The sequence below is a fragment of the Nerophis lumbriciformis genome, linkage group LG10, assembly GCF_033978685.3.
Source record: "Nerophis lumbriciformis linkage group LG10, RoL_Nlum_v2.1, whole genome shotgun sequence".
Lineage (NCBI taxonomy): Eukaryota > Metazoa > Chordata > Actinopteri > Syngnathiformes > Syngnathidae > Nerophis > Nerophis lumbriciformis.
Window position 1 is genome coordinate 53605798 of NC_084557.2, and position 16288 is coordinate 53622085.

The 16288-nt window shown below is 36.3% G+C and overlaps 1 protein-coding gene across 2 annotated transcripts in view; it reads right to left on the minus strand.

The window, feature by feature from the left end:
* The window catches only part of wnt7bb (wingless-type MMTV integration site family, member 7Bb), a 139306-nt gene extending 123314 nt beyond the window's left edge, over positions 1-15992 (minus strand). The window contains exon 1 of one of the 2 annotated variants that reach the window (XM_072914000.1): positions 15839-15992. In XM_072914000.1, coding sequence (XP_072770101.1) covers positions 15839-15912 — 74 coding nt within the window. In that variant the 5' untranslated portion in view covers positions 15913-15992. Of the gene's footprint in view, positions 1-7193; positions 7277-15838 lie in introns of those variants that run through there. The other variant, XM_061969431.2, reaches the window with a different exon arrangement.
* Positions 15993-16288: the final 296 nt, after the last annotated feature.

Sequence of the window (16288 nt, forward strand, 5' to 3'; positions counted from 1 at the left end):
AAAAATGAATGTCTGGGACATATTTTAACTTAGAGGACTCTCCTCATCCTCTCAAGAGCAGTTTAGGACTGAATGGGATGCTCTCTCTCTCTCTCTCTCTCTCTCAGCCATCATACTGTTTGTTAACATGACTATAATCATGGTTATTCCAATCAATAATGCAAATAAACTAGGGCTGCAGCTAACGATTATTTTTCTATCGATTAATCTATAGATTATTTTTTCGATTAATCGGTTAATCTATAGATTATTTTTTCAATTAATCTATAGAATATTTTTCTTTTTACCGATTTTTTTTTTTATTTAAAATGAAGAGGAAAAAATAAATGTAGGCCAGTTTTTTCAAAAGGCATGGCTTTTATTTACAAAAAAAAAAAGGTATGGCCACTCAGTCAACATTGACAACAACATGACAAAATATTCTGTAACAATGTAAACATTTAAAACTTTTAACATTTAACAAAATTAAAAGTAGCTTATTTGCTTTTTAATGTGCAAATATAAAAGTAAACATCCAGTGCAAATCTTAATATTCTGGAATAGTATAAGCATTTCAAAAGTAAAAGTATTGCTTATTTTGCTTTAAAATGTGCTAAAATAAAGATAAACATCCAATACAAAAAAGTGCAAAACGGAAATATTCTGTAACAATGTAAACATTTAAAACTTTTAACATTTAACAAAATTAAAAGTAGCTTATTTGCTTTTTAATGTGCAAATATAAAAGTAAACATCCAGTGCAAATTTTAATATTCTGGAATAGTATAAGCATTTAAAAAGTAAAAGTATTGCATATTTTGCTTTAAAATGTGCTAAAATAAAGATAAACATCCAATACAAAAAAGTGCAAAACGGAAATATTCTGTAACAAGTGTAAACATTTCAACAAAAGTAAAAGTATTGCTTATTTGCTAAAATGTGCAAAAATAAAGCTAAACATCCAATACAAAAAAGTGTACAGTGTAAACATTTCAACAAAAGTAAAAGTATTGCTTATTTTGCTTAATAACACAACAATGATAGTATGATTAAAGTGAAAGTTAATTGTTGGTTTGTACATAGTATATGTAACTGTTAATGTTGTAAAAGGTATTTGCACAACTAATTAACGTTAGCGTTTGTGACACGTCTTGTGCCGTGGGGTTCTTTCAGGACCGACAGACTGAATGCCAGACGGCTTTGCCAGGTTTACAATCTTTTAATTTTACACAAAGTCTTTTCTCTTCCAACTCTTTTCTCTTTCTTTCCTCGCTTTTCAGCTCCTCTTCCTCGCTCGCTCGTCGTCCCCTGTCTCTTGCGGCGTCGCTCCCGGCGCGCCCCGCCTCGCCGCTCGCTCGCCGCCGCCGCCTCTCCACAGCGTTAAAGAGGAGCGCGTCTTTGTAAACACTGAACAGGCACGCCAAACGCGCCTCTCAGAGCAAACGGTGCTTTAGTTTATGAATTTACAACGCAGATACAAATGACACATTCATGTTTTTGTGTAATAATGACAACGTATACGCACACGGACCATTGACTTGTTGATGGTGATGGCAAGAACGCTGTCGGGGGTTTTCTTTTCAAATATTCCTTCATAGCCGTTGTGCTGCTATGATAGGCCATTTCCGCTCGACACAGTGTGCATACAACAACATTATTAGGCCGTTTATTGAAATACTCCCACACTTTTGACGACTTTTGGCGTGCTTTTTTCCCCTCGCTCGCATCGTCTGCTTTGCGCTCCGCCATGACAGTAGTGTGACGTAAATATGCGACGCGCCGACGCACAAAAACGGCGTCAACGTATTTACGTAACCGATGACGTCGACTACGTCGACGCGTCGTTTCAGCCTTAAAATAAACAATACTGTGCACGCAGCGAGTCAAGCCACTGTAACTTTTTACTTGGAAACCCCCCCCCCCCACAAAAAAAAACACCAAAAAAAAACCCACATCTATTTTAGCAGCAGGTTTGGGGTCTCCGGGCAGCAGAGGAAGTGGGCAGAAAGAGGGAAAGAAAGAGGGAGAATGGCTTAGTAATTATTTTGGAGGTCCGGATCCTCGCAGGGAATGATTGGCGTTTAATGAAAAAGCTCTCAGGGTGTCAATCCTGTGAGATGAGGTCATGCGGTCACAGGTTAAAAGTGTGTGAACGTTGAATTAAAAAAAAGCGGGGACAAGTTGTGAACGTCTCCGCCACGCTGTGGGCAAAAAGAAGCCGGCATGCAGACCTGACTCATTTGATGTCGTAAATTGGTGAAAAATGGCCAACATTTCATATTTTTCACCTTTTTGCTTATTAAACACACCTCATGTCACAGCTAAATAGTCCCTCTTCACACCGGAGGACCACCAAAATGTAATATTTTATTTTGCACCACCACTAGAAACCAAATTACTTATTTATTTATTTTATTTGTATTTTTTAAATAATGAAAAAAATAAAAAAAAAAATAAATAGCGTGTTCAGGGAATGCACGGAAACAACCATAATTTACACTTAGACTTCCTTTTTATTGTCATTCAAATTTGAACTTTACAGTACAGATAGCAACGGATTTTTGTTGCATTAGCTCATGGTAGTGCAGGTGAAAAATGGCCAACATTTCATATTTTTCACCTTTTTGCTTATTAAACACACCTCATGTCACAACTAAATAGTCCCTCTTCACACCGCAGGACCACCAAAATGTAATATTTTATTTTGCACCACCACTAGAAACCAAATGACTTATTTATTTATTTATTTATTTTTTTTTAAATAATGAAAAAGATTTAAAAAAATAAATAGTGTGTTCAGGGAATGCACGGAAACAACCATAATTTAGACTTAGACTTCCTTTTTACTGTCATTCAAATTTGAACTTTACAGTACAGATAACAACGGATTTTTGTTGCATTAGCTCATGGTAGTGCAGGTGAAAAATGGCCAACATTTCATATTTTTCACCTTTTTGCTTATTAAACACACCTCATGTCACAACTAAATAGTCCCTCTTCACACCGCAGGACCACCAAAGTGTAATATTTTATTTTGCACCACCACTAGAAACCAAATGACTTATTTATTTATTTTTTTTATTTTTTTTAAATAATGAAAAAAATTTAAAAAAAATAAATAGCGTGTTCAGGGAATGCACGGAAACAACCATAATTTAGACTTAGACTTCCTTTTTACTGTCATTCAAATTTGAACTTTACAGTAGAGATAACAACGGATTTTTGTTGCATTAGCTCATGGTAGTGCAGGTGAAAAATGGCCAACATTTCATATTTTTCACCTTTTTGCTTATTAAACACACCTCATGTCACAACTAAATAGTCCCTCTTCACACCGCAGGACCACCAAAATGTAATATTTTATTTTGCACCACCACTAGAAACCAAATTACTTTTTTTTTTTTTTTTTTTTTTTTTTTTTTTAAATAATGAAAAAAAAAAAAAAAAAAAAAAAAAATAGTGTGTTCAGGGAATGCACGGAAACAACCATAATTTACACTTAGACTTCCTTTTTACTGTCATTCAAATTTGAACTTTACAGTACAGATAACAACGGGTTTTTGTTGCATTAGCTCATGGTAGTGCAGGTGAAAAATGGCCAACATTTCATATTTGTCACCTTTTTGATTATTAAACACACCTCATGTCACAACTAAATAGTCCCTCTTCACACCACAGGACCACCAAAATGTAATATTTTATTTAGCACCACCACTAGAAACAAAATAACTTTTTTTTTTTTTTTTTTTTTTTTTTTAAATAATGAAAAAAATTTAAAAAAAAATAAATAGCGTGTTCAGGGAATGCACGGAAACAACCATAATTTAGACTTAGACTTCCTTTTTACTGTCATTCAAATTTGAACTTTACAGTACAGATAACAACGGATTTTTGTTGCATTAGCTCATGGTAGTGCAGGTGAAAAATGGCCAACATTTCATATTTTTCACCTTATTGCTTATTAAACACACCTCATGTCACAACTAAATAGTCCCTCTTCACACCGCAGGACCACCAAAATGTAATATTTTATTTTGCACCACCACTAAAAAATTAATTTCTTTTTTTTTTTCTTTTTTTTTTTAAATAATGAAAACATTTTAAAAAAAATAAATAGTGTGTTCAGGGAATGCACGGAAACAACCATAATTTAGACTTAGACTTCCTTTTTATTGTCATTCAAATTTGAACTTTACAGTACAGATAACAACGGATTTTTGTTGCATTAGCTCATGGTAGTGCAGGTGAAAAATGGCCAACATTTCATATTTTTCACCTTTTTGCTTATTAAACACACCTCATGTCACAACTAAATAGTCCCTCTTCACACGGCAGGACCACCAAAATGTAATATTTTATTTTGCACCACCACTAGAAACCAAATTACTTTTTTTTTTTTTTTTTTTTTTTTTTTTTTTAAATAATGAAAACATTTTAAAAAAAAAAAATAGTGTGTTCAGGGAATGCACGGAAACAACCATAATTTAGACTTAGACTTCCTTTTTACTGTCATTCAAATTTGAACTTTACAGTACAGATAACAACGGATTTTTGTTGCATTAGCTCATGGTAGTGCAAGTGAAAAATGGCCAACATTTCATATTTTTCACCTTTTTGCTTATTAAACACACCTCATGTCACAACTAAATAGTCCCTCTTCACACCGCAGGACCACCAAAATGTAATATTTTATTTTGCACCACCACTAGAAACCAAATTACTTTTCTTTTTCTTTTTCTTTTTCTTTTTTTTTTTTAAATAATGAAAACATTTAAAAAAAAATAAATAGTGTGTTCAGGGAATGCACGGAAACAACCATAATTTAGACTTAGACTTCCTTTTTATTGTCATTCAAATTTGAACTTTACAGTACAGATAACAACGGATTTTTGTTGCATTAGCTCATGGTAGTGCAGGTGAAAAATGGCCAACATTTCATATTTTTCACCTTTTTGCTTAATAAACACACCTCATGTCACAACTAAATAGTCCCTCTTCACACCGCAGGACCACCAAAATGTAATATTTTATTTTGCACCACCACTAGAAACCAAATTACTTATTTATTTATTTATTTTTTTTTTTTTAAATAATGAAAAAAATTTAAAAAAAAATAAATAGTGTGTTCAGGGAATGCACGGAAACAACCATAATTTAGACTTAGACTTCCTTTTTACTGTCATTCAAATTTGAACTTTACAGTACAGATAACAACGGATTGTTGTTGCATTAGCTCATGGTAGTGCAGGATAAAAGTTGCATATATACCGTATTTTTCCGATTATAAGTCGCAGTTTTTTTCACAGTTTGCGACTTATACTCTGGAGCGACTTATGTGTGAAATTATTAACACATTACCGTAAAATATCAAATAATATTCGAGGAAGAGGATTTCATGGGATTTAGCGATTAGGAGTGACAGATTGTATAGCATGTTCTATATGTTATAGTTATTTGAATGACTCTTACCATAATATGTTACGTTAACATACCAGTTGCTTATTTATGCCTCATATAACGTACACTTATTCAGCCTGTTGTTCACTATTCTTCATTTATTTTAAATTGCCTTTCAAATGTCTATTCTTGCTGTTGGCTTTTATCAAATACATTTCCCCCAAAAATGGGACTTATACTCCAGTGCGGCTTATATATGTTTTTTTCCTTCTTTATTATGCATTTTCGGCCGGTGCGACTTATACTCCGAAAAATCCGGTAAATAAATAGATTACTGTACAGATAAACATATTGCACTTTTGCATATGCATCCATGTTATATTGTCTTTATATTCTAGCCACTTTTTCCATTTTTGGGGTGACATCTTTGATATCTTAATGGGGGGAAAAAAGTACTTTTACTATTTGTTTCTTTTTGTAAAACAGTTCATTTCAAACATCCATGCATGATCATAATAATAATATGTTTTAACACACCGACTTGTTCACCGTTGCAGACAATCATCAGCAGGCTTCATTTAGGGCAGCTGTGGTGATGTTCACTATTCAAACTGTCAACACAATCTCCTGCTAAATCGTCATTAAATGATGTGCAGTGAGAGTTTATGCACATATGGACACCCCTGCTTTAAATGGAAATAGGTCCGTTATAGCTGTCGCTGGCATTTCCTGCAGGTTGCCATGACAATATCACTCACTGCCCACGCAGGCTCCATCTAGTGGTATGCTACTTAGATGAAATACTCAAAACACAGTGTTACTGTTCAAACTGTAACACTACTGTATTTTAATGTTGTCATTATGCTGGTACTTAATGAATACTTAGGTCTACTACACTACTGTATGTTAATGTTGTCATTATGGTGGTACTTAATGAATACTTAGGTCTACTACACTGCTGTATTTTAATGTTGTCATTATGGTGGTACTTAATGAATACTTAGGTCTACTACACTACTGTATTTAATGTTGTCATTATGGTGGGACTTAATGAATACTTAGGTCTACTACACTATTGTATTTAATGTTGTCATTGTGGTGGTACTTAATGAATACTTAGGTTTACTACGCTACTGTATTTTAATGTTGTCATTATGGTGGTACTTAGTGAATACTTAGGTCTACTACACTACTGTATTTAATGTTGTCATTATGGTGGTACTTAATGAATACTTAGGTCTACTGCACTACTGTATTTAATGTTGTCATTATGGTGGTACTTAATGAATACTTAGGTCTACTACACTATTGTATTTAATGATGTCATTATGGTGGTACTTAATGAATACTTAGGTCTACTACACTACTGTATTTTAATGTTGTCATTATGGTGGTACTTGATGAATACTTAGGTCTACTACACTACTGTATTCAATGTTGTCATTATGGTGGTACCTAACGAATACTTAGGTCTAATACACTACTGTATTTTAATGTTGTCATTATGGTGGTACTATTTATGATTTTCAGTCTTAACCCTAACCGTGTTTGTAATGCTTAAATAATGACTTTTTATCCGTCACAAGGTGCTCAAATCATTGTGTGCGTTTAGGTGTCCTTGGCACGGCCTGATTGTAAAACTAGAACCCACTTTTTGTGCATGTCACCTTTTTGCTTTGAAGTTAAAAGAGAAAGAAAGATGACTTGAGAAAGTGCGCGCGCAGCATTTGGCGCTAATGGACTAATTGGCGGGACTGACAGGTAGTACAGGTAGTTGGCGGGACTTACAGGTAGTACGGGTAATTGGCGGGACTTACAGGTAGCTGCCGCTGGTGAGGATGAGGAAGATCTGCGGGTAGTAGACTGACAGCAGCACGCTGCGCGACGAGAAGAGGATCATGATGACATGGAGGTGCGGGATAAGGCCAGATGGAGAAAACGCACACTTTCTCCACCCCCCACCCCCCCAAAAAAAAAAAAAAAAAAAAAAAAAAAAAAAAGTCCCTTTAGTTCCAAATGAGTCCCTCCGCGTCACGTCTACGCCGCTCCGAGGTGCCGTGGCCGTGTGTGCGAGGCCGGGGCCGGGCTGGGCTCTGACATGTCTCCGCTGCAGCGCTCCGTGATAGTGGTGCTGCGTTCAGGGACCGCGCATGGCAGCAGGAAAAGTGGCTGCGCTGCCATTGGGCGGCCGGAGACGACGACTGCAGTCCGCCCACTTTGACAATAGGGGAGGCGGGGAGGAGGGGGCACTGATCCCGGGTTTCATTCATCATCACCCGCCGCCTCCCCTCCGAATATCAACAAACAGTCATCACAGTGCAAAAAAAAAAAAGTAGGGGAGGGGGGAGGGGGGGATCAGCACATTTTTTTGGGCAGGATGAGTCCACAAGTTGGTGTTATATGCAAGCTTTGGACCGGAATATGGCAAATATTCTTATAGCACCAGAACGCTGGAATATCCCACACTGACTAGGTCTTCAAAGGGGTCTTGCAATGTGATTATTGTAGTATTAGTGCACTCTTGTCAAGATATATAGCACTCAAAAAAAAAAAAAAAAAAAAAAAAAATAACAATAATAATAATAAAATTAAATTAAAAAAAATTTATAAAATAAAAAAATACAAATAAAAAAATAAAATAAAATAAAAAAATAAATTAAATAAAAGACATACAGCACTCAAACGTGTGTGTGTGTGTGTGTGTGAGCAGGCCCGGCCCTAACCAATCTGGCGCCCTAGGCAAGATTTTAGGTGGCGCCCCCCCCACCTCGGCAGTGAAGTGTATATACTCACAAGAAACCGAAAAGCTTTGTCTTTGACCTTTTTTTTTTTTACTTACAACTATACCTAATATATAAAGGGGTGGAAAAGTGACTATTACCTGCAGGGCAAACATTAGCTAACCAGAAGGCAATAACAATGTAAACAAAAAACACCTGCTTAAAAGATCTAATACAAATGTCCCTGAGGAATGTAAGGTGGGAGTACAGTAATTACCTAACGTTACATTATTATTTTCCATAACAATTTAGCCCCCTCCACAATATTAACCCGACGTTAAAACAGAACTAGCTATTTATTGATTAGCAATTGCCGAATCATGTAACATTAGCTTCATGCTAAAAAGCCAGGTTACTATCACATTCTGTAACAGACAAATAATTTCATGTAGGCTAACGTTACCTACCTGCTAACTCTGTCTTTTCTCGTTTCTCCTCCTCTTCTTTTCTCTTTTTTCTTCCCTGGGCACCTGACAGTTTTGGCCGTTTTGACATCTTGTGTTGATTTTTTGATGTGGTGACGTCCAAAAAGAGTCATGATACGGGAAGGGAGGGGGCGCACTGTGCGGGGGAGGGGGGGGGGGGGAGGGGTGGATGGGGGCGTAATTTTGTAACAAATAATATTTCTATTAAATAGGCTTTACTTTGCATTTTAATTAACGTGGGATTATTTTTTGTATTTAGAAATAATAGTACCAACTTTTTTTTTTTTTTTTTTTCTCCAACATTTGTGGCACTGGCGTGGCGCCCCCTGATGGACGGCGCCCTTAGCATTTGCCTATACGGCCTATGCCACGGGCCGGCCCTGTGTGTGAGTGTGTGTGTGTGAGTGTGTGTGTGTGTGTGTGTGTGTGTGTGTGTGTGTGTGTGTGTGTGTGTGTGTGTGTGTGTGTGTGTGTTGCTACGGGGCTGTCAGTCAACACCTGCAGGCTCCAGTCGACGTAAATGAAGAGGGTACAATGAAAGATTTAGTGAGAGTAAAAAGGGGATGGAAGGAATGAGCTAAATGGCTGGGCTTAGTAAACACACACACACACACACACATTCTCACACACACACACACACTCACACAAACTGGAGTTTTACTACTAACTATATGGTAAACACAATATGAGTAAGATTGTAAACTGAGCACTATTCCCTAATGTAGTGTCCAATATGAGTATTTCAAGCACAACAGGTGTTTATTAGGGCCCGCATGGCCCATTGTATAAGGACTCCCTTTGGAGTCCTTATACAATGGGACATAAGGACCTATTGAATTTGTAAGGTTTTATTCTTTATTCTTTATTCTTCCGCCGCCACATTAAACTGTAATTTGACCTACTTAACATGCTTCAAAACTCACCATATTTGACCCACCCATCAGGACCTGCGAAAATTACCTTTTTTTAAAAAAACCGAACCCCAAAACTCAAAATTGCGCTCTAGCGCCCCCTAGGAAAAAAAAAACTAGACTGCCTATATCTCCCACTAGGAAGATCGGAGAGACATGAAACAAAAACCTGTATGTAGGTCTGACTTAGACCTAGTTTTCATAACTGTATATCATCGGGCAGAAATCAACAGGAAGTTGGCAATTCCCCCTTCAAGACAAAAAAAGTACTAAAAACAGTCACTTTTGCCTCTTTGAGCTGTAATTTGACCCCCTTAACACGCTTCAAAACTCACCAAACTGAACGCACACATCAGGACTGGCAAAAATTGCGATCTAATAAAAAAACCTAACCCCAAATCTCAAAATTGTGCTCTAGCGCAATTTTTTAATGAAACGCACAAAAAACTGCTCCTCGGATGAAAAAACTGACAAAACTGCCTGTAACTCCCACTGGGAAGGTCGGAGAGACATGAAACAAAAACCTCTATGTAGGGCTCACTTAGACCTACATTTCATAAATTGACAACCCCCAGCAAAAATCAACAGGAAGTTTGCTATTCCCCCTTCAAAACAATTTTTTTGTAAAAACCGGTCACCTTCCTTCAAAAACTATCTCCTCTGAGCGCGTTTGTCGTTTCGGCTTCAAACTAACACAGGAGAGAGATTAAACCCTTGTGAATAAAATAACAGAACAGTGTTTTAATACCTGCTCTGGTTTTGATTTTATGACCCTTCAAAGACCCGCTGCGCTGATGCTGCTGTTTTTTTAAGATGGCTGCTTAAAAGCAGGAAGCACCAACGTGCCCACACAATGCAGACAAGGTAGGTACACTAGACAAAAGTCTTGGGACATTTAGGCCGAAAACTGGACAAAAGTATTGGGACATTTAGGCCGAAAACTGGACAAAAGTATTGGGACACTTAGGCCGAAAACTGGACAAAAGTATTGGGACACTTGGGCCGAAAACTGGACAAAAGTATTGGGACACTTAGGCCGAAAACTGGACAAAAGTATTGGGACACTTGGGACTACAACTTGCCAAAAGTATTGGGACACTTAGGACTACAACTTGCCAAAAGTATTGGGACACTTGGGACTAAAACTGGACAAAAGTATTGGGACACTTAGGACTACAACTTGCCAAAAGTATTGGGACACTTGGGACTAAAACTGGACAAAAGTATTGGGACACTTGGGACTACAACTTGCCAAAAGTATTGGGACACTTAGGACTACAACTTGCCAAAAGTATTGGGACACTTGGGACTAAAACTGGACAAAAGTATTGGGACACTTAGGACTACAACTTGCCAAAAGTATTGGGACACTTGGGACTAAAACTGGACAAAAGTATTGGGACACTTAGGACTACAACTTGCCAAAAGTATTGGGACACTTGGGACTAAAACTGGACAAAAGTATTGGGACACTTAGGACTACAACTTGCCAAAAGTATTGGGACACTTGGGACTAAAACTGGACAAAAGTATTGGGACACTTGGGACTACAACTTGCCAAAAGTATTGGGACACTTAGGACTACAACTTGCCAAAAGTATTGGGACACTTGGGACTAAAACTGGACAAAAGTATTGGGACACTTAGGACTAGCACCTGCCAAATACGCGGGCCCGACCAACGCTGCTTGCAGCTTTAATTTTCATTTTGAATTTTTACAAAATAAAGCGAAAGTGTGCTGCAAAATAAAATGCAACTTTAGTTTACAAACCCAACTATGACTGAAATGTGTGGCACTGCCTGTACTTGACCTCGGGGCCCAAATGTTCCACTACAGAGGGGCCCCTGGCCCACTCCAATATTACGGTATTTTCCAGACCATAGGGTGCACCCGATTATAAGGCGTATGTGTGTTTGGGTCCCTTTTTTTCCAGGATCACTAATACCAAAAGTCACATTGTCCCATAGAGTTCTAAAAAAGTTCGTACAGACCACCTCAAAACATTTTTTACAGTTTTTTACCGAATGAGACGCCCAAAATGTACATGAAAATAAAGACTTACAATATGAACTATGAACAATAAAACACTGAATATTAACAACATATAAACATTGCTCCTTTTTACGTGGGATTAACAACATTAACTATGTACAATAAAACACTGAATATTAACAACATATAAACATTGCTCCTTTTTACATGGTGTTAACAACATTAACTATGAACAATAAAACACTGAATAATAACAACAAATGAACATCGCTCCTCTTTTACGTGGTGTTAACAACATTAACTATGAACAATGAAACACTGAATATTAACAACATATGAACATCGCTCCTCTTTTACGTGGGATTAACAATATTAACTATGTACAGTAAAACACTGAATATTAACAACAACAGAACATCGCTCCTTTTTTACATGGGATTTACAATATGAACTATGAACAATAAAACACTGAATAATAACAACATATGAACATCGCTCCTCTTTTACGTGGGATTTACAATATGAACTATGAACAATAAAACACTGAATATTAACAACATATAAACATTGCTCCTTTTTACGTGGGATTAACAACATTAACTATGTACAATAAAACACTGAATATTAACAACATATAAACATTGCTCCTTTTTACATGGTGTTAACAACATTAACTATGAACAATAAAACACTGAATATTAACAACATATAAACATTGCTCCTTTTTACGTGGGATTAACAACATTAACTATGTACAATAAAACACTGAATATTAACAACATATAAACATTGCTCCTTTTTACATGGTGTTAACAACATTAACTATGAACAATAAAACACTGAATAATAACAACAAATGAACATCGCTTCTCTTTTACGTGGTGTTAACAACATTAACTATGAACAATAAAACACTGAATATTAACAACATATGAACATCGCTCCTCTTTTACGTGGGATTAACAATATTAACTATGTACAGTAAAACACTGAATATTAACAACAACAGAACATCGCTCCTTTTTTACATGGGATTTACAATATGAACTATGAACAATAAAACACTGAATAATAACAACATATGAACATCGCTCCTCTTTTACGTGGGATTTACAATATGAACTATGAACAATAAAACACTGAATATTAACAACATATAAACATTGCTCCTTTTTACGTGGGATTAACAACATTAACTATGTACAATAAAACACTGAATATTAACAACATATAAACATTGCTCCTTTTTACATGGTGTTAACAACATTAACTATGAACAATAAAACACTGAATATTAACAACATATAAACATTGCTCCTTTTTACGTGGGATTAACAACATTAACTATGTACAATAAAACACTGAATATTAACAACATATAAACATTGCTCCTTTTTACATGGTGTTAACAACATTAACTATGAACAATAAAACACTGAATAATAACAACAAATGAACATCGCTTCTCTTTTACGTGGTGTTAACAACATTAACTATGAACAATAAAACACTGAATATTAACAACATATGAACATCGCTCCTCTTTTACGTGGGATTAACAATATTAACTATGTAAAGTGAAACACTGAATATTAACAACATAAGAACATCGCTCCTTTTTTACATGGGATTTACAATATGAACTATGAACAATAAAACACTGAATATTAACAACATATAAACATTGCTCCTTTTTACGTGGGATTAACAACATTAACTATGTACAATAAAACACTGAATATTAACAACATATAAACATTGGTCCTTTTTACATGGTGTTAACAACATTAACTATGAACAATAAAACACTGAATAATAACAACAAATGAACATCGCTCCTCTTTTACGTGGTGTTAACAACATTAACTATGAACAATAAAACACTGAATATTAACAACATATGAACATCGCTCCTCTTTTACGTGGGATTAACAATATTAACTATGTACAGTAAAACACTGAATATTAACAACATATGAACATCGCTCCTTTTTTACATGGGATTTACAATATGAACTATGAACAATAAAACACTGAATAATAACAACATATGAACATCGCTCCTCTTTTACGTGGGATTTACAATTTTAACTATGAACAAAAAAACACTGAATATTAACAACATATGAACATCGCTCTTCTTTTACGCGGGATTTACAATATTAACCATTAACAATAAAACACTGAATATTAACAACATATGAACATTGCTCCTTTTTACGTGGGATTAACAACATTAACAATGAACAATAAAACACTGAATATTAACAACATATGAACATCGCTCCTCTTTTACGTGGGATTAACAATATTAACTATGTACAATAAAACACTGAATATTAACAACATATGAACATTGCTCCTCTTTTATGTTGGATTTACAATATGAACTATGAACAATAAAACACTGAATAATAACAACATATGAACATCGCTCCTCTTTTACGTGGGATTAACAATATTAACTATGAACCATAAAACACTGAATAATAACAACATATGAACATCGCTCCTCTATTACGTGGGATTAACAACATTAACTATGAACCATAAAACACTGAATATTAACAACATATGAACATCGCTCCTTTTTTACATGGGATTTACAATATGAACTATGAACAATAAAACACTGAATAATAACAACATATGAACATCGCTCCTCTTTTACGTGGGATTTACAATTTTAACTATGAACAATAAAACACTGAATATTAACAACATATGAACATCGCTCCTCTTTTACGTGGGATTAACAACATTAACCATTAACAATAAAACACTGAATAATAACAACATATGAACATCGCTCCTTTTTACATGGGATTAACAATATTAACTATGAACAATAAAACACTGAATAATAACAACAAATGAACATCGCTTCTCTTTTACATGGGATTAACAATATTAACCATTAACAATAAAACACTGAATAATAACAACATATGAACATCGCTCCTCTTTTACGTGAGATTAACAACATTAACTATGAACAATAAAACACTGAATATTAACAACATATGAACATCGTTCCTCTTTTACGTGGGATTAACAATATTAACCATTAACAATAAAACACTGAATAATAACAACATATGAAAATCGCTCCTCTTTTACGTGGGATTAACAACATTAACTATGAACAATAAAACACTGAATATTAACAACATATAAACATCGCTCCTTTTTACATGGAATTAACAATATTAACTTTGAACAATAAAACACTGAATAATAACAACAAATGAACATCGCTCCTCTTTGACATGGGATTAACAATATTAACTATGAACCATAAAACACTGAATATTAACAACATATGAACATCGCTCCTCTTTTACGTGGGATTTAAAATATTAATTATGAACAATAAAACACTGAATATTAACAACATATGAACATCGCTCCTTTTTACGTGGGATTAACAATATTAACTATGAACAATAAAACACTGAATATTAACAAACTTTGAACATCGCTCTTTTTTTACGTGGGATTAACAATATTAACTATGAACAATAAAACACTGAATACTAACAACATATTTTACTTCCCAGACCAACTCCTCCATAGTTGTGTATATTTTACAATCATGCAAAAATGTAACAAACAGCAAAATATGAATGTGATAAACACCTACAAAATGATATATTATCACGTACAAATCCGTTCCTGACGCAGGTTTTTGGGGCTGGCTGCTCTGTAAACAAGCCCCGCCCACTCTGCTTTTGTTCCTGGTCTGAACTGCTGTGACCTAGATTACTGCAATAAGTCCTATAACACCCAAAAGTGCAGATTTCAACCATTGAGATCATTTCTATAGTTCAAGACTTAAAAACATCTGAATGGCAAATACACTTTTGATGTTAAAGGTGTAAAAAAAATGATGTAGAACGGGGCCGCATGTGGCCCGCGGGCCCTATTTTGCCCAGGTCTGGTCTACATTGACAAGTCAATGTGTCCCCCCCCAGGGGGGCCCGCCCAACTTTTTTCTGTCGACAACCGATGGCAACTATTTACTGCAATACAAGATGTACTTGTGTCCTCAGAGTACTTGTGTACATTGGTGTACTTTGTACTTCCCACCATGGTCCACATTACCAGCGTCTTCCTGGGTGTTCCACGGAGGGAGGGATGAGGAGAAAACAGGTAAAAACTAAGTCTGGGCCAATGGAATGTGGAAATACAACTCTTGTGTGGACTTTCAAAAAAAAACAGCAGGTATGCGTGTCTGCAGGTATAACAAGTGTGCACTCATCATTACGCGCATCACGCGCTCCCACGGGGCGGAACAAAGCCGGAAAACGTCGCGACCGTGGACTTGAGTGGCGTGTGTGAAGGTCAACTCACCCGAGTCTGAGGTAGAGGATGCCCACGCACAGGAACACGCGGTACAAGGTGCAGGTCCGGAGGGGCTTGTGCATGGTCGTTGCCACTCCGTGCGTGGGCCATGCACTGTGGAATCACTAACTAACCTGCTAACTAACCCTTCCACGTGCACACATGGCGACTCTCTCCCGCTGCGCCGAGCTCCTGTGGAACCTGTGGAACCTTCCCCAGGCTGCAGTCCATGGTGCGTGCGCGGCCAGGTGAGATGCTGGAAGGGGTCCACGGTGAGTGGGGGACTAAAAAGCAGCTTTGGAGGAAGTTCCTCCCTTTTTCCGCCTAATTAGGAATCCCGTTGGGTGGGGAAAAAAAACAAAAAAAACGGCACTTTTAAGCGCCTTTTCTATCGCAGCCGCGCAGGTAGGAGTCTCGCACAGGTAAGATAGGAGGGACACGCCCACTCCTCCTCCTCCT